Source organism: Triplophysa rosa, unplaced genomic scaffold (assembly GCF_024868665.1).
Source record: "Triplophysa rosa unplaced genomic scaffold, Trosa_1v2 scaffold434, whole genome shotgun sequence".
NCBI classification, from domain to species: domain Eukaryota; kingdom Metazoa; phylum Chordata; class Actinopteri; order Cypriniformes; family Nemacheilidae; genus Triplophysa; species Triplophysa rosa.
The window spans coordinates 22,832-43,248 of NW_026634438.1; the positions used below are offsets into that span (position 1 = coordinate 22,832).

The window sequence follows — 20,417 nt, forward strand, 5'->3', positions numbered from 1 at the left end:
CGTCTTCTTATTGTAGAAATGTAAATTATGCAAGGAATAAGCCTATTCGCACGTAATATGAGTTGGAGAGGTCAGAAGCTTTTTTTAGGTGTTGAGTACTGTGAAATACGAATAAACCAATTTGTGTTGTTTTTTGTGCATTCTGTACATTTTACACAGAAGACGTTTTTCTATTCTGCTGAACTACTTTTAGGCCTATATTATTTTACGATGTAAACACGCTCTAGACATACGTGTTTAACTGTTACGGTGTATTTTCACTACAGCTGGCATGCCGCTGGAAACGCTGAAATGCGTTTGCTTTGAGGCATGTCATTAATTTTACGCTAACACGCCTCTGAAATGAATCCACCACTTGCAAGCAGTCAGAAACATGTGTAATAATCTTGGCTTGCCTACTGTTTACAGCAATTGACTGTCGCCCGTTTGTTAAGTTAAGTTAAGTTAAGTTAAGAAGAGCCCAACTTTTTGATGCTCTCGGCTGCTCCCAACGCCTTTCTGTCCCATAATGCAAAACGTGAGCAACAAGATTTAGATTTTTAGATTTAGATTCAATTTATTGTCATTGCACATGTACAAATACAAGGCAACGAAATGTGACCTCTGCATTTAACCCATCCAGAGAGTAGTGAACACACGTACCCCCGGAGCAGTGGGCAGCTATCACTACAGCGCCCGGGGAGCAAGTAGGGGTAAGGTGCCTTGCTCAAGGGCACCTCAGTAGTTACCCGCCGGCCCTGGGAATCGAACCGGCAACCTTCTGGTCATGAGTCCGACTCTCTAACCATTAGGCCACAACTGCCCCTTAGGGCAGCTCTCATACAAGTGCAGCTCTCATACAAATGAATCGAAAACTCTCTGCTCTGCATGCTCTGCACCAGTGGAAACACACCGTCATGCCTGCGTCTTGCCCCCACGGTGTTTCCACTGGTGCAGACCTGGTGCTTCTCCAAAGTTTTATGACCATCATCTCTCCAGGGGTTCCAGAGGCCCCTTTGCTAGCAGTAAACCGTTAGGGTTCCTCGAAGTTCCTCGCACTTCTGTGACAAAACTACACTAAACTTTTCTATAAATATATGTAAATATCCTTTTGTGTGTTGGCACTCTTGCCATCTTAAGTTACCTGTAACCTGTAATGAAGCAAGTTTTGATTTAGTCTTTGTTGTATTTATACGTTGGGATGATTCACAGTTTAACATAATTCAAGGCATAGCATGTTTACTATGTAACTACTCATCTCTTACTTCCCTATCTGCTGAGCTATTTTATAATACTAAATGTTTTAACATGTTAATGCGTAATACGTGTTAACACATAAAGCCTGATTTTTACGTCTGCGTCGGACCTATGCCGTAGACTACGCAGAGCCGCGTAGCCTACCCTACATTGTAGCCTACGGCGTAGGCTGACGTGCACCTCTCCAAAAATGTAACAATGCATCAATTTGGTCCAGAGTGAAAAACAGGGCAAGAAAAATCATCATTGACTCCACACACCCAGCACACAAACTTTTTGGACTGTTGCCCTCTGGCCGGCTTCCAGACACAGAAGCAGCTTCTTCCCCCAGGCAATCTCCCTCCTAAACAGATAACTGCTCCTTACGAGCAATATTCCACTTCCACTACTCCTATAGTGTGCACTATAGTGCCTTATTATATCTACATCTTATGTATACATGTATATAACACTACCTCTACTTACTACATTATCCATTTGCACAAGTGTACATACAGTCTGTTAATATGTATATTCTACTATATACTACCCTGTACAATGTCTCTTATATGTTATTATCCCCCATTTTCTGTAAAATAGTCTTTATTTTATATATGCATATTTTAGAATCTTTTAGACTGTAAATCTTATTATATTGTATTGTCATTGTGTTGAATGTCTGTACTAGAAGCTTCCAACACCAAAGAAAATTCCTTGTGTGTGCAAGCACACTTGGCAATAAAGCTCTTCTGATTCTGATTCTGAATTTGACACAGACCACAAGCGCTGTGATTGGTTTGCCTGAACCCCTCCTTCAGGTAAAAAAAACTCTGCGATAGCATTTAGTCGTTTAGATAGACGTTTAGTCATACGCATGAATTATCTAAGTAAATTATTTGTTTTCCTGTATTTAACAACTCAAGCTGTAACAAAAGTGACTGTTTACTTGTCGCTATCACTGCTAGTGCTTCTCTGTCAGAGTACACAACAAGTTACACAATGTTACACAAGCAACACGCCCGTGGACACTGACGACTAGTGGTCATTACCTGTCGACGCGGACAACAACGCAGAAGTATAAACAAAAAACCGATGCGTTGTGACGCATAAGGGATAAATTAGTTTCACACTTTTTGTCCCTTTTGGCCTTCCACACACGACACCATTTCCGCGTCATTCTGGATGACATAGGCCCTGTCCCAAATGACGCACTCCGGTCTTGTGGACCTCCTCAGGGTCCACACTTGGTGACGTCAGGAAGTGCACACCTACAGGGCACTAGGCACGAGTCCACAAGGGTACACGGGAGTGCATTTTGGTACAGACTTGAGGTCATCACACCGGAAAGAGTAAGCGGTGCTTTCTAATCACTCTCGCGGTACTTTGTTGTCTTTCGCTGATCAGTCTGCACAGCGCCGTGTGAAGTCGACCACACTTGTTGTCCCATTGTAGTATTTAGGACTGGAGCTGCCGGTTTTTATTGTTCAGTATTTCATATGTTGATATACCACCCGAGCATTATGCAATAGATACTTATGTTTGTAATGCATTAATTTGTCATGACGTAAATGCAACTGCTTATGTATATTTATTTATTTGTATACACTATTCTTCTGTATACACTTCTTAATATGCATATATGTTGTTATTTAATATTTCTCTATAATAAAGAAGCTGTGTTGTTCAGCTTTACAGAGCCCAGAGACAACTACATATAAATCTACAATAAAACATGGCTTACCTTAAGAAAATGCACTGCATTAAAAGTTTTTTATTCTTGAATAGCTGTCTTAATGGAAAATAAATAAGCAATGATGTGAATAAGTAACAAATTTATTAATTAATTTTGAATTTTATGAAAACATACATTTAAAAATGTATCCGTCATGTTTACGTAAATGTCTGACATCGACGACACTCCTCCCATTTGTTCTGTGATTGGGCGTTCGCAAGGATTCCTGGGTAGGGGACTTCAGTGGAGTCTTTGCCGAAGACCGCATCGAGGGCACAAAGGAGGCGCTCGCGAGCAGACTTCTGAGCGCTAAAAAGACAAATGGGACACGCTACGGACTCGTGGACTTGGCGAGCATGCGCAATTTAAGTCCACGAGACCGCAAGTCCACATGAAGTGCGCCATTTGGGACAGGGCCAAACTCGTGGCTCAACACAGGCGGACTCTTGTTTTCCTTTCCCATCGCTCTTTTATCGCATGTACAGGTAATAGGTTACTGGCTGCACACACACACTCCCAGCAAACGGGGTTAATTTATCAGATCTTGAAAAAATATATATTTTAAAATATATTTAGTACTGTATGGTATTTTCTTAAGGGCAAAGTCAAATTACTTTTATTATGACGTGTGTCGAAGTAACGTAACTTTGTTTCTTGATTCACATCAGATTCACATATCAACAAGAAGACTGTTAAGTAGAAGAATAAAAACAGAAGGAAGTCCATCGGGAAAAGAAAGTGGGGGCACTTCTGGACAAGGTATAATCGGATTTAGGTGAAGATGCATAACAATTGTATTTCGATTTTACTATTTCACCTGTTTTTTTGTTTCTGTTATTCTTGAGACATGTAGGCCCGTTTTCACAGACACGGTTTAGTTTAAACCAGGACTATGCTTTAGTTGAATTAAGATATTTATGTTGCTTTTACAAAAATGCCTTAGAAGAATGCATTACCGGTGTGCATCTTGAGACAAAACAATGGCACTGATATATTTTAAGATATTTCTGGGCAAGTTATATTCAGTTATGACAGGTCAAACATTCATTTTAGTCTGGGACTAGCCTTAAGCCTTGTCTGTGAAACCGGGCCGTAGAGTTTCCTTTAAATAAGCCTAGTTGTAACTGCATTTAATTGAAAATCACATTGGTGGTAAATATTTAACCAGGGCTGGCTGGAAGTTCAACCTCAAAATGTAGCTAGAATTTCTAAATGTAATCCATGAAATTGCCTCCAAACGCTGTGCATATTTTTCATAGTAGACTTTTCTGCATCTATGGTTTAAAAAATGTCCCCGACTAGAGTCCGCAGCACATTGGGCCTCATTTATGTAACGAGCGTACGACCGAAAACTGGGCGTACGGTCGTTTACACGCAAAACTTGGCATTTAGCATCAATATGGACGTGAGCGGTTGCTACGATCAAATCTCATGACTGGTCTCAGTTCGTGTATGCAAGTTTTGAGATAGGGTGTCTGTGTACGCTACGCTTTACCCTTTTGATAACTGAAAAGGAATAATGACAAATAAAAAAGATTATTTTATTTTCGTTTAGTATAACAAATGTAAAAGTAGATTACGATATGCGATTTCATTACATTAATAAAGTATTTTTAATTATTTATTATATGATCATTTAATTGTTTGAAATTACAAGGTTAACATGTGCTTTGGTGTACAAAACTTTAAGGATATTTTAGGCTACTTCTAGATCATTTACGACGATTAAAATGCACAATTAAAAGTCAAAAATCTTAAAAACTACAATAGGCCTAATCAGTATATTTATATGCAATGGGTTAGTTTACCTATTTGCAAGATGATAGCTTCTTTGATGGACAAATATGCATTCTAATGAAAACAGACAAAACGCATGATGTTATGGGTTTTTTTTTATTTGTTCGATGGGATGGAAGATGTGCATTGGGTCACAGGTTGCCTTGCTTTGTATGGCAGGTTCCAGGCCGGTTTGTGGGGGCTGAAGACCGCTGGTCCTGCCTCTGACAGATCTGAAACATAAAACGGTGTGTTCTTGATTTAAGTAGCCTGAAATATAAGATTAGCAGCATTAGATTTTAAACATTTATCCTGCTTAGAAACATGCATCTGTCTCCTCCGCAACAGACCATTTTTTCTTCACCTAAATGAAGAAAACTGTATAAAGACATTTAGCCTACTTATAAACATTATTCTATAATTGCGCCTTAAAAATGATCAGTAATTTACCGATTTCAGCCACCACATTTATCAAGGTACGATCATTCATAAAATGAGATTGGCGGCATACGAATGTTTGATGAATCACACGTAAACCCTGTCGTATTTCTGCGCACGGATCTGCACTCGTTTCTACGTTAGTTTGATAAATGAGGCCCAGTGAATCTTTGCCTTTGCGTACAACTGTATTAACTGTGATTGCAGGGCTGCCAACTTTTGAGTTCAGCTGGGAGTGAGATTTTTCGCCGAAGGGGGATGGGGGGTTATGTTGTGGAGGAACTGCAGAGGGTATGGGATGGCGGAAAGTAAAAAAAAAAAAACACACAAAAACCTTGCATTAGAATTATTGTGATTGTCATAACATTTGATAACATAATTTCATTACTTTTTATTAAGTTTAGGTGAACTGTGCCTTTCAATTTTGAGCACAGATCACAGGTCACATTTGTCTACCGCATACGTCATCGGTGTTGTCTCATTTCAATTAAAAAAACTATTTTCTCTAAAGACGTAATCATTGTGATTAAATTATCTTAAAGATATATTATAGGGGCTTTTTTGCCTTTATTTTGAATGGACAGTGGAGAACATACAGGAAAGCATTGGAAAGAGACAGTGGGAGCGACAATGGATGCTCGCGTCGGGAATCGAACTCAGGTCGGGTCCCAAATGCACTGGTCCTATGTGTCGGCACACTAACCACAGGGCTATGGAGATTAGGGATGGGCATTTTTCAATAATTTCATATTCGAATATTTGAGCTCATAAAAAAATGAATATTCGAATATTGGTTTATTTAAATTAAGCTAATAATGACGTAATTTGTTACGTTTTTATTTATTCACAATTTCACATCAAGCTTATAATTATCATTAAATATTCATAATGCATTAATATTATATCCTATATATCGTTTTTTATGTTGAAAAAATAGAAAAATACATAAAAACCTGCGTGGAACTGTAATACAAAAAGAAAACGGACACAACAAAACGAACAAAACGCAACGTATATTGACAGTCTGTGATATATGGTTATCTTGTTTATTTTGTTTTATATGTTCTTGATAAGAACAAACAAGCATATAGGTCTATTTTACTCTGGTGAAAGTCTGTTCAACAAGCTGGCGCTTAACAAGCCGATAGCGGAGAAAACGCGCTGCTCTTCTCTAACTCCCGGTAACAAAACCCAGATCTGACAATAATATCTGGCTTTATTGTTTATAATGTTGATAATAAATAAAGTAAACGGGCTTGATACCTCATACTGACTGTTAAGATCCTAAAAAATACCCCGCAACAAAGACGGAGCCATAGTGCTTTATTCCCCGATTACGTGACCATGGTCATCTGAGGAAGATATTCTGCTGATCAGCACGCATATAAATATTGTTGTCTTTGTCGTTCACGGTCAGTGTCTGTCTTGTTTAGCTTTGCATTGGATTTGCGTCAATAAATAAGGTAGGCCTATTTATTTCATCTAAGGTAAGGAATCACAGCGCGTTTTAAAACAAACAAAAAAAGCATCCGTGCGAATTTATTTACAGGCTGTAACTATTTGAACTTCTAGAAGGAAAATTCTTGCTTTTAGGTATGGAAAAAGGTGCCAGTCTTATGTTAAGGCCAAATTCATTAACATTTGTTGCAGTGAAATGTACATTTGCATGTTTCAAGTTGTTGGAATTAGCATTACTTAATATATTTTTAACGAACGAATATTAATTTACTAAGAACAACCGCTCCAAACAAGTAATGGTAATAAACGAATTATTGTTAATCATTTAATATTACGTTGATATTTTTATACCTAATGTAAGTAATGTTAACGAATTCTGTGGCTCACCAGTTTTTAAACATTTTAATATGGTGATGTGAGCTGAGCATAAAACGCGATCCGGGCATCCAGTGTGTAAACTTAAAATATTTAAACTAGCTTGCGATCTGAGTGAACAAAGATTTAGGAACAAATACAAATTATTTTTTATATTTTCTGTACATTGAAAAATAATTACAAAAGAAGTGAAGAAGCGTTAAATAAGACGTGATAACTCTAAGGTCTTTTGTAACGGTAACTTAACCTTGTGGTGACGCAGTTTTATTCTTATGAAAAATAGGAATATTCGAATAGCATTTTTAATATTCGAATAGTTATTGCGGATCGAATATTTGAATATTCGTGCACATCCCTAATGGAGATGCTCAGGGATGTATTTTTGTATGTAAAACCCGGAAGGGAGTTAGCATTTTAGGGCGTCCGGTTCCATGGGAAACATACCTCTGAATATTTTCACGTTTTATTCTATGACATAAAACACACCAATTATAACCCGCTTGTGATTTTTTAAAGCCTTATTGTGTCTTAAAAACGGTGGTTGCTAACAATTTGCTAAAAACGACTACTTCCTTTGGCGGGGACGTTAGACGTCATCGCGTGTATAAAGCTCACAAATAATGCACAAATCTCTTAAAACGTAGATGTGGATTCATTCACAGAGTAATTACTTACCAGGGAACACATTTTTTATAAAGTTTGAAAGAGTTGTCGGAGGCTTGGTTGTGGTAGTCTGTTTATAGCATCGTGTTAGCTTTTTACTTCTGCCGATTGTATTTCGGCTTACAAAAGTAACAAATGTGGTGTTAATTTGTAAAGATTATCTTGATAGACAAAACATATAAACATCATAATAAAACCTTTGTTAATCACAGTGCTTATTTTTTGCGATCTTCCAAAAGTCTATGGGAAAAATGCATAGGCTTTTGGTTGAGGGAACCAGGTTAGCCTACAAAAATTACTTCCAGGTTAGCCTAAAAAATACTTCATCTCTGAGTCTCTCCATTGGCGCTGACATGATTTCATTTCTGCCTTGAAATGTAACTGTTGCCTTTCTGAAATAAAACCTGAAATAATGACGTATGTGCCTGACAAACGCAGCCCTTCGAATTGAGACGCAGCTATGGATTTTATCTTATAAAGGCTGTAGACAATTGATCTTATCAAAGGAATACAGAAACTGACAAATAAAGAAAAAGTGTTTGTCTATTAGAATTTAGAATTAATGCACTTGCAAATAAGTTTTTCATTTTTGTAGGCTTACTACAACAGACTTTCAAAGCCACACAGTTTATTATGTACACATTCATTCCTAATCTTATCCCTAACCCTGATAGCACACGTACATCTGGCAGACATCTATTTGATGTCTGCATTTTCATCTCCAAGACATCTGACAGATGCTGTTTGCTCATCTGCCCTACATCTCTGAGACGACTGCTGTCAGATGTCATATAGACCTCTAGAAGATGACTGTAAGATGTGTATGATTTAGAATGGATGTACAACAGCTCTTTCTAAGATGTTTAGCATATGTTTTTACACAGCCGATGTTTTCCAGATCTCCAGATCTTTAGCAGACATTTTACAGATGTACCTGTGCTATCTGGGAAAAAACTGCTGAAAATGGCTCAGTTACTATCTGTTGTCTCGTCACACTGATAATTTCCAATTACATTACATTAATCACGTAAATTACATTTTTTCAATTTGTAGTTGTAGTTTGCATCAGTGGATCCTATCGCTCAATATTATATTGTTGTAAAATATTGATTGTTTAGCCACTAACGTTGTGTGTTGCACCCCTGATAGCACACGTACATCTGGCAGACATCTATTTGATGTCTGCATTTTCATCTGCAAGACATCTGGCAGATGCTGTTTGCTCATCTGCCCTACAACTCTTGAGACGTCTGCTGTCAGATGTCACATTCTTACAGATGTACCTGTGCTATCTGGGACTGCTCTGTAAACAGTAGCTCCCGCCTTCTTACATTTGATTGGCCAATGGCCACACAGGTCCACTGATAGACCGCTGAGGAAAAAATGCAGACTTCATTTATTTCACACATTTTATTACACACCACAGAAAAAATGGCGGGTGCGAGACCCTGCGTGAGAAAATGGATGTGTGGTGTGAAAACGTGAGAAAACAGTCAATTGACACTTCGCAAAGCCTGCCCCCTTTTGCTATGTCCAATATCAGCCAAAGCACTCCCACTACACTAAAGAATATTTATCGTGAAATAATTATTTCTGGAAAAAAATGATGTGTACTTTCAGCCAAAAGCATTAAGAAGGTCTGCAATATGCATTTAGGGGCGGTTTCCCGGAGAAGGATTATCTTAAATCAGGACTAGGCCTTGGTTAAATTAGGATATTTAAGTCAATTTAAAAAACTTATTTTACAAACAACTTTACAAGCCTGCATCTTGAGACAAAACAATCGTACTCATATATTTTAAGTTATTTCAGTGCAAGTTGTTTTTCGATCAAGACACCTCTAATATTTAAGTTAGTCTAGGACTAGGCTTAAGACCTGTCCGGGAAACCGCCCCTTGAAGTATAAATTCAGGATGTGAAAGTGACTCAGAATAAAGTACACAAAATAAAGATCGAAGCTACAAGACTACAGATCATACAGCTGAACGCACTGCATTACCTGGGATCAACACTGTTCTTGTAATTCAGTATTCACATTATTAAAAAGCAAAATCTTAAGTATTTATAATGTCACATTCACTAAGTCAACCTAGCTAGCATTAGTTAACTACTGTAACAATAGCCTAGTGTGCTTCCTGTAACAACATAACGCCATTGGTTTTTGACACGTTTAGGCAACGGGTGAAAATGTGATTATGACCATAAAGATCAAATTTTACCTCTGATAAAATTCTGGTGTTGTGGAAAAATATCAGTCTTGTAGTTCAAAAAATCTCTCAGACAAGGAAGGTCCGGGTGTCAAGGAGTTAACTTTATTTGCTCGAGCCAAACAAAGTGAGATGTTCCAAGTCATCTAAAAACCAAGTGTTTTCCAGTCTACAGTTATAGTAAAATTTCTGAAAGGTGGTCTCTTCTGAAACCAATCAGGTATTTTCCTGTTATCTCTTATTTTTATTAACCAATTGTTAATTGCCTGCCACCAATAAGTCACAGGTAACAAGGTACGTATCTAATGGTGGTACGCTGGTTATTACATCATTTTTAAAATAATTTGCATACAATGGTTACTACACGAGACCACCAAACAAGCCATGGTCTCCATACGAGATGGCGTGGCGTACGTGCGTAATCATGGTTACTTTTAAACAGTGGAAAATCCCCAGGTTTCAGAGAGAGCACAACAGGCTTCAAACTTTAGGCCTCTAAAAACATCACTGGATTTTACCTTGTTACGTTGTGCTCAAATGTGCTTTAAACATGCTTAAAGAGACATTAAGTAACAATCATTGGTTACAGGTACAGATTGTCTCATTAAATCATCAACTCTTCTTCAAATAATCAAATTATCATCATAAACCTACTTATATGTAATTATTCTTATTGAATATGATTTCAGATCAACCCATCTATGTACTAATGTTCCTATGAATACTTCTCAATACTTTTTAGGTATTTTATCAAGTGCATTTATAACTGTGGTGAAAAACAGTGCTCATAACATGTAAAAACATGTAAAATACATCTATATGTGCTCAGAAATTACACAATACTGGCAGTGTTGATGAGATGCAGTCCTTCAAGCGCGGATCATATGACAGTCAGTATATGAGGTAAAAGTCTGTTATAAGAAGTCTTTATTTTTTCTGTGGAATCTTATTAAGATTCCACAGTGACAGGACTTTTAACTGGGATCATGTTCGTACAGTGTGACGGCAATCACGAAGGACTTTTTAAAACTGGTTAAACTCTATGGTTTGATTGTTGGACAAAATGGCAAATCGCAAAAGGGGGCGCATAATATTGGCGTTATGATTGGTCAGGTCGCCTGTCAATCATACTCCAGGCGTTGGGTCAATTGCGTGAGTTCCACGGCGAATGCGTGAGAGTTGGCAGCCCTGTGTATGACCTATTAAAATAATGGATTATTTAGCTCATGTTGTTACCTTCATTCAACAATAAAATAATAAACAGATGACAATGATGTGAATGTTATTTACAGAAGAAATGTTAGGAACAGACATGGACAACGAGGTGGCTCGTGGATTTTTTGAAGAGGGAGCCACTCTTGTTCTACTTGGTGTTCCTGAAGGAATAGAGTTAGGACTCGATTACAAAACCTGGACGTTGGGTCCTCGGTTCCGTGGGGTGAAAATGATTCCTCCAGGACTTCACTTTCTCCATTACTGCTCCGCCAACACTGAAAGCACCTGTGGAGAGATTGGTCCTAGAAGAGGCCTGTTCCTGTCCCTGAAACCTCAGGAGGTGATCATAGCACACTGGAACAAAAATAATGATGATCTGGACTTCTCTCAAAATGCTGAGGAAGTTGAACGTACAAGGGACAATCTTCAAGAACTGGATACGTATTTGGGGCCATACCCATATGACACACTTCGCAAATGGGTTTCCCTGACTGACAGACTTAGTCAGGAGTTAGCCAGCGCTTTGCAACCCCTTAGTGGTAGGGTGTCCTTTAGTGATATGGTCCCAGAACTGCAGCTGACCCATACTAAAGACAGGGCAGAGTACAATCTTCCCCGCAATGACCGGGAATGTCAGAGTATGAAGGAGGGATTGGACAGACTGCCACGGATGAAACAAAGAGAAGGCACAGAGTTACGCTTTTCACATATTCCCAGACAGGTCTACCCTCCTGGGGCCACACCTGCTCAGATCACCAAATATAGTATGGATCTGAGCTACACTCTCAACTGTGTCCTTGACAGTCATTATAGATACCAGCCACTAAATCTACTAGGTGAGTTCAAATTCACTTACAGTCTAGTGATTGCAAAGCATCATGGGAAAAGTCATTCAAAAATTTAGTGAATACACACAGTAGCAAAAGAGCTCCGGAGGTTGACGTCACGCATTCCGAACTCCGCCATTTTGGCAGGCAATCAGAGAGAGCGCCCGAGCGGCTGTAGCATTGGTATTGACAGTGGTCAAACAATCATTTAAATCCAGATTGTTTAGACTTTACAAATCATACTATCTTAACACGGTGGACAGCTGCTGTGCGCCCGGATGCCAGAACAAAGCAAATGCAAAGGGCAAATCATTTTATCATATTGCTAAGGATCCCTTATCCCTGATAGACGATTAAATGGTTAACTGCAATAAAACATGCTAACCAACACATGCCACCGCTAACGTTATCTCTTCCTCTCTGTCGTTATGCTGCCAAATCCGAAACAAGACACACAAGAGCAGCACATTTTGGGGGAATTTTTGACCTGCAAGATCAGTGATATAGCTGGCTACAAACAAGGACAGCTAGGGTCGATTACGTTAGCTAACAACACAGTTGACTTACCCTTCCACTGACGACAAAGAAGGTTAAAGCCGGCAGACTCCAAAGTTGAATATCCATTACAAAATTCACGTCAACTTTTACCACTCCAGGCTTTTAAAGAGTCTCTGGAGTAGGACGAGGAAAAGTTGATGAGGTAGTCGTAGATATTAGGATCCTGCAGGTCAGGAAAGCTATCCGTTTCTTTATTGATACATGTTAAAAGCACCTCAAGGGCATTTTAGGGATCTGCAATGTTAATATATTAAGTTTTGCTATGCACAGGTCTAGTGTTGTCACGATACCAACACCATACTTCGGTACCAGTCGGTACTAAATGTGACAATACTTGCATTTCCCGCTATCATTTTGAGCGCTGTTGAACAGATTTTGAAAGACCTCTGATTGGCTATTGTGTTTCCAAGGTCATCGGATATGTCTTTGAATAGCTCCTTACCGAGCGCTTGCGCAACCAAACCCAGAAGTGCTTGAAATGATCATTGCATCGCACTCTCTACCGAGTGCTTACACAGATACACAAGGGGGTGTTTGATTTTTACTTTGATAGACTTTCAAACGCTTCCGTGTGTATCTGTGTAAGCGCTCTGTAGGGAGTGGTTACGTAGTTTGGTATCGTGACAACGCTACACAGGTCTATGTCTTTTGAATTAAAGTGCGCAGTGAACTCTGTTGCCTTGAAACTCATGCTGGTGCCATTCATTTCATATTTGCTCCCGGCTGTTCTTGCCTGCCAGCATGGCGGTGTAAACAGAAAAGGTCACGTGACTACCAGAGCTCTAATAACAAGTGCCTAATTGTTTTATTTGATTGATTACTTACGGACTTATTTTTAAAACCAAAGTGCTGGAGTGCTGTGCTCACTCACACTTTTGAGGCAATGACCAAATGTATATGACATTTAAAGTCACCATGAAATTAAACGGGAAACAGTGTTTCCCACAGGATTTTGATAGACTTGTGGCGCTGGTGACGTCACGAACTAATTAGCATATTTGTGACGTCTACTCTCTGATCTTGTCACATTATACTATATTTTACAACTGAATGCCACCAGCAGTGATTTATAAATGCAACATCATCGGACAAAATCACAATACAGTACATCTACATTATAGAGCGGCTATATGCTGTTTGCCCTTTCTTCACAATGTGTTGCTGTATTATGAACGCTTCTTTGATTTTAAATGCAAGTGACACTTATATACACTACACGGAGCTAACTACACGCACAGACGAGAGAGCGAGGGCTCGCGCGCACACATGGAGCTCAACGGAAGAGAGTGCATGCGAACATGGAAGAGGAGGACGGGCAGGTGGCCACATGCCACTCACGCCAAACAAGTCAGGAAAGAGACAATATGCAGAAGCGCTGTTTATCCACTAGTTAATCGATCACAGAGACAGTAATTTTCACAGATGGATAAAAAATGTGACGCCAAATATACTTGGGCAGCCATTAATATACCTGGGCGGACCGCCCAAGTAAATGCATTGTATGGGGAAATTCACAGTGTTGCCGTGATTAAAGTAATCTTTAATCAAAAACGTTAAGCTCCTCTCCCCCTCTCAACAACAACTCTTCACCACATGACGTAAGCAACAAAAGAGAGGTAGGACTATAGTGACTGTCCAATTGCCAGGCATTTTTAGCACTCCCCTCCAGGCCCAACTTACAACAAACCAATCAAAAAGGGAAAGGCAAAATAAAGCCCCTCCCCACATTTTTTCTAATTTCAGAAGCCTTTTTGCTTGGATATATATCGCGATTATGGGAAAGAAGTCAATCGCAACTTCCGTTTCATGGTGACTTTAAAACATGATTTAAAAATATGTATCAATAGGATAGCTTGGAATATCATAACACTATTGTGAAAAAAAATATTGCGAGAGTTTGCTGTATCGATATAATTGCACAGCCCTAATTCTGATGGCCATCAAAGTTTTGTGAAAATGACCAAAATCACCTGTGGGGATTGGGGATAGACTTAACCACGAAGTGTTTTCATACTGAAATACTTTTTCTTTCTTTGTGTAGGAGAGTTACAGTTTGCGTTTGTTTGCTTCCTCATTGGAAATGTATATGAGGCCTTTGAGCACTGGAAAACACTGCTGTCTCTGCTCTGTCGCTCTGAAGAGGCCATCAAAGAAAAGAAGGATTTGTATCTAGGTCTCATCTCTGTGCTCTACCACCAGCTGGGAGAAATCCCTCCAGACTTCTTTGTTGATATTGTGTCCCAGTGCAACTTTCTTACTTCCACGCTTCAGGTAAGATTCACTCAGATTTCAAATTCTTTTTGTTTAAACTAATTGAAAATGTGAAAAATAAAGTGAAGTCTCAGAAACATATTTACAGGAGAAAAAAGGCAATATATGAGTTTAGAATATAATATAACATTTACATGTATTCATTTGGCAGACGCTTTTATCCAAAGCAAGTAGGAGAGCATATAAACATTTTGTCAACACGGTAAATAGTACCGTTAGCAGTGTTTCCCATAGGATTTTGACAGACTTGTGGCGCTGGTGACTTCACAAACTAATTAGCATATTTGTGACGTCATCACGCCGTGTTAGCACTTTTTTTGACAAGAAAAAGTTGACAAAAGCGTTTGGTTACAAATAGCAGCCGAATGCCATGACTTCGCGCACGAAGGCATTCCAGAGAAACATAGGCAGCATAACGGAAGTCTATTTGAATTATAAACAGAGAGCGTCTTTGCAATAACTAATCACATATTTAAACACTACAATACTAATTTCTCGATAGAAATGCAATCAGTTGTTGAAAGTGAAAATTAAACTTACATTTATACAAAACTATCCTCCAACGGGCGTTTCGGCCGACATTTTATTTTTTCGAGCTTGAGCCTTCTCGACCAATCACATTCCTCGCATGTTGTTATGGAAACGACAGATGTCTGTCATTGGTTAGCTGTGAAAAAGGAGCTTGACGTAGGGCGGTTTTTTTTTCAGAAAAAAGTGAAATTAGGAGGGGTGTTACATGGGTTCTTTTAGGCTGATTGAAAACTAGACTTGCATCTGCGTTCAGGAATATTTACAAGGGCTTGACTGCATTTGTTGGAAGGCTGGCCAGTAGAGAATTGCAGTAGTCCAGTCTTAATATGACCAGAGCTTGGACTTGCAGCTGAGAGGCATGCTCCAACAGGAACGGCCTGATTTTCCTGATGTTGCAGAGCACATACCTGCAAGTTCGAGTGGTTGCTGTGATGTGAGAGGTGAATTTTAGCTGGTCGTCGGTTCCTCACAGACTTACAGACAGTTATAGTTGAAGATCCAAGCTGAATGGTAAGGTGTTGTTCAATTTATGGGTTGGCCAGTATAACCAGGAGTTCCGTCTTGGAGAGTAGGATTGTTGTGATAGGCGGTGTCACCGATTATACACTGTGTCCACCCGTCTACCGATTACATCACTTTTCCACCGCGGCACCGACCCCCCTCCCAACCCCCCCCCACCGTCATTTTGAATTTTTATAGTAATATATCACTTAGTTTAGTTAAAGACCAAACTACAGTTGCGCATCTGAGCAAGGCTGCTGCATTCAGCGTAAGCGGAACAAGTGTCGCAGCAAAGATCAGTAGCAGGAGTCAGATTTTATTCATCATATGAGGAGAGTGAAGTGCTGACTGACTGACAAGATGATGGCGGAGGCTTTTCTGTCAAAGAACATGCAGTAGAATATGTAAGCAGAAAGCACTATCAGTTAAGTTTTAATTTTATTTTCCTTCTAATTTTCAAAAGCTGATGCTTTGCCATTTATTTAACATAAACAATTTTCATTTCATATTCCTTTCTTATTCGTTTCTTATTTATTTATTTAACAAACTTTTTTCATTCGTATTCCTTTCTTATTCGTTTGTTATTTATATATTGAACATAGACGTTTATCGTTACGTATTCCCTTATTCGTTTCTTATTTATTTATTTGTTGCACAATGTGTGCCGTGATTATCCGTTCATATAGGCAGGTGATTATTCATTTTGTATTCATTTAGTCATTTAGCAGACGTTTTTATCCAAAGTCGACTTACAGAGAGCAGGGAGCAATAAAGCGATATGTCATACAGGAGCAATAATACAATTGGTGCTAATAAAGTTACTAGTTTCAACAAAAGCCAGGACAAAAGCCAGGATAAGCAAATGTCATTGTCATTTTTTGTAGTTTTGTATGTTTTTATTAAGACATTGAACCTACCATTAATTCAAGTAATTACTGTTTCCGAAGTGCCGCTAATTCGAAACTGAAAGTAAAATGCGTCATGCGTACAGCTGCATCTCCGACCACTCCCACCCCCGGTGTCACCGGTACTACCGGTGTTTTTACACGTCTATTAACCGGTGGGAAAATTTCCTCACTGCCACATCCCTATTTGTCTTGTATATTTCTTATTCCCCGATTTTGACTGTGTTTTCAAATCCCTACTGTCACTACAACTCGTAAAACACTGGTATCACGTAGAAGGCCACGCAATGTTAATGCTAATAATCTGCGCACTCTTTCAGCATCCACAACTACCTCAATTACATTTCCCATTGGTTTATGGAACTGCCTATCTTCTGTAAACAAAGCAGATTTCATTACAGCTATTGCTAAACACTCTGGTCGTTCTCTTTTAGCACTTACTGAAACCTGGATCAAGCCAGAGGACACTGCCACACCGGCTGCTCTCTCAAATAACTACACTTTCTCACAAATAACTTTACACTTTTCTACACCCACGCATATCAGGGAGGGTGGAGGAACCGGTCTACTTATCCCCAATGACTGGAAATTCAAACAGCTGGCACTCTCGTGTGACAACATCTCCTTCGAGTCACATGCTGTCATCATCCACCCTGTTAAAACTCATGTTGTGGTTATCTATCGTCCCCCAGGTCAGCTTGGACATTTCTTGGAGGAGTTGGATACGCTTCTGTCATCCTTCCCTGAGGATGGTACTCCTCTGGTGGTACTTGGAGACTTCAACATCCTGACTGCGTCGTTTGACCTCAAGCGAGTTCCCACTTCAGCAACCCATAAGTCTGGTAATCAACTAGATCTTATCTACACACGACACTGCTCCACTCATCACTCCCAGGTCACCCCGCTGCACATGTCGGATCATTTTCTCATCACTCTTGATCTCAACCTAACTTCTCCAGACACTACACATGCTTCCCCACTGGTCACATTCCGGCGCAACCTCCGATCAGTCTCTCCCTTCCGCTTATCCTCTGCGGTCTCCGCTACACTCCCTCCCTCTGAACAGCTCTCTCTCTTCCCTCTGATGTTCTCCGTGAGCATCGCGCCACACTCAAGTCTGCTGAGAGAAAGTGGTGCAAATCTAAAGAACCTACTGACTTCAGTCTCTATCAGTCTCTCCTCTCGTCTCCTCTGCAAAAACCCAGTACTACCACGCTAAAATCAACAACTCGCCTGACTCTCGTACTCTTTAAAACCTTCTCTGCTCTTCTTTGCCCGCCTGCCCCCTCACCTCCATCCGACTTAACAGCTGATGATTTTGCGTCTTTCTTCGTAAAGAAAATGACCACCATCAGCAGTCAGTTCTCTGTGCCGCCGCCTCTTGATCACGCCCAAACTCATGACACATGCTTGTTCCCCTCTTTCTCTCTCCTATCTCAAGATGATGTTTCCAAGGTCATGTCTTCTAACCACCTAACTACCTTCCCACTAGATCCCATCCCCACTCATCTCCTCCAGGCCATCTCTCCATTGGTTGTTCCCGCTCTCACCCACATTATCAACTCGTCTCTCGCCACTAGTACATTTCCCACAGTCTTCAGAGGCCCTAGGCTCTGTCAATTGGAAACATGGCTTTTCCTATCACTGCTATGCGGATGATTCACAACTCCACCTGTCATTTCAGCCTGACGATCCGACTGTTTCTGCACGCATTTCAGCATGCCTAGCTGACATTTCGCTCTGGATGAACAACCATCACCTGCAGCTGAACCTTGCTAAAACAGAACTGCTTGTAATCACAAAGTTTTTTGTTTTGAAAGACACAAAGATTCATCACAACTTCTCCATTCAACTGGGCTCATCAGCCATCACATCTTCCAAAACGACCAGAAACCTGGGAGTGGTGATCGACGATCAGCTTAACTTCACTGATCAGGTTGCCAGCACCACCCGGTCCTGTAGATTAATCCTCTACAATATTAGGAAAATTAGACCTTTCCTATCCGAGCAATTCCTAGTCCAGGCTCTTGTTCTGTCCAGACTGGACTACTGCAATGCACTACTGGCTGAACTTCTAGCTTGCACAACCAAACCTCTACAGATGATCCAGAATGCAGTGGCCAGAGTGGTCTTCAATGAACCGAAGAGAGCGCACGTCACTCGTCACACTAAGTTACATTGGCTCCCTATAGTCGCTCGAATCAAATTCATGACTCTGCTCCTGGCCTACAAGACCACCGCTGATTTGGCACCCCCTTATCTTCACTCGCTAATGCAGACTTATATACCCGCCAGATCCCTACGCTCTGCAAACGAACGATGTCTTGTGGTGCCATCCCAAAAATGTAAAAAATATCTCTCACGTACGTTCTCGGGGTCGGTTCCACATTTATGGAATGATCTGCCCGCTGCTACAAGATCAGCAGATTTTGTAGCCATCTTTAAGAATCGTCTGAAAACACATCTCTTCTGTCAACACCTGACTGATCAGTTCTGACTCTATCTCTTTTCTACTCCTTCCAAAAAAAACTTAGCTCTGTATACTGTGGTAGGCTATATGAGACCAGTTTTCTTTTATTGCACTTATGCTTTTTGTTGTCCTTATGTTCCAATTGCTTCCATTGTTTCCCTCATCTGTAAGTCGCTTTGGATAAAAGCGTGTGCTAAATGACTAAATGTAAATGTATTGGAGAGGTTGAGTTGTAGGTGATGCTCTTTCATCCAAGAAGAGATGTCCAGAAGACAGGCAGAGACACAGGCAGAGATGGTGGGGTCATTTGGCAGAATAGAGAAATAAACCTGCGTGTCATCTGCATATAAATGGTATGAGAACCCATGTGCATTAATAATTGGACCCAAGGAGGTGGTATGTGTAGAAAAGAGGAGAGGGGAAAGAACTGATCCCCGAGGAACTCCAGTTGTCAGCTGGTGAGATCTGGATGTCTCGCCTTTCCAGGATACCTTAAAGGTTCTGCCTGTGAGATAAGGGTCAAACCAGTTGAGTGCAGTTCGAGAGATGCCCAATTTGGAGAGAGTGGACAGCAGGACCTGGTGGTTCACAGTGTCAAATGCAGCAGAGAGATCAAGCAGAATAAGGACAGATGACAAGGATTTAGCCCTTGCCTGCTGTAGGTTTTTGACGACAGACAGGAGAGAGGTCTCCGTAGAATGTCCTTTCTCGAAGCTGGATTGCTTACTGTCCAGAAGGTCGTGCTGTGAGAGATAGGCAGAGATTTGGTTAAAAACTACCCTTTCGAGGGCCTTGGAAATGAAAGGCAGGAGTGAGATTGGTCTGTAGTTGCTGACCACTGAGGGGTCGAGTGTTGGTTTCTTGAGTAAAGGTGTTACCACGGCCTGTTTAAATGAGGTGGGGACAGTACCAGTGGTGATGGAGGTGTTTATAATGTGTGCCAGTTGAGGCAGTAAAGATGGACAGATATAGCCTGTAGGAGGTGGGAAGGGATCGGGGACAGGTGGTAGGTCGGGTGGAAAGGAGAATTTTGGAGACATTAGTCTCCAAAAGGGGATAGAAAGAAGGGAGTTGAGGATAGCAAGGGGTAAGAGAGAGATCAGGGATGCGTTAAGCAGAGAATTGCCTGCTGATGGTCTCCACTTTATCAGTGAAGAAATTGGCAATGTCATCAGCAGTCAACAAGGTATTGGCGGGAGGTGAAGGGGGACAGAGAAGAGCGGGTTCGATGGTATTTGAATTTTGTTTTGAAAGTACTTGGTTTTGGCTGCAGAT

General features: G+C 40.3%; 1 protein-coding gene across 4 annotated transcripts in view; it reads left to right on the top strand.

Annotated features, from left to right (window-relative positions):
* Nucleotides 1-2,436: 2,436 nt before the first annotated feature.
* aar2 (AAR2 splicing factor) overlaps nt 2,437-20,417 on the top strand; it is a 32,115-nt gene continuing 14,134 nt past the window's right edge. The window contains exons 1-6 of one of the 4 annotated variants that reach the window (XM_057328316.1): nt 2,437-2,564; nt 3,169-3,432; nt 3,616-3,722; nt 4,904-4,971; nt 11,157-11,915; nt 14,506-14,735. In XM_057328316.1, coding sequence (XP_057184299.1) covers nt 11,162-11,915; nt 14,506-14,735 — 984 coding nt within the window. In that variant the 5' untranslated portion in view covers nt 2,437-2,564; nt 3,169-3,432; nt 3,616-3,722; nt 4,904-4,971; nt 11,157-11,161. The remainder of the gene's footprint in view (nt 2,565-3,168; nt 3,433-3,615; nt 3,723-4,903; nt 4,972-11,156; nt 11,916-14,505; nt 14,736-20,417) is intronic. The other 3 variants (XM_057328315.1, XM_057328314.1, XM_057328313.1) reach the window with 3 other exon arrangements.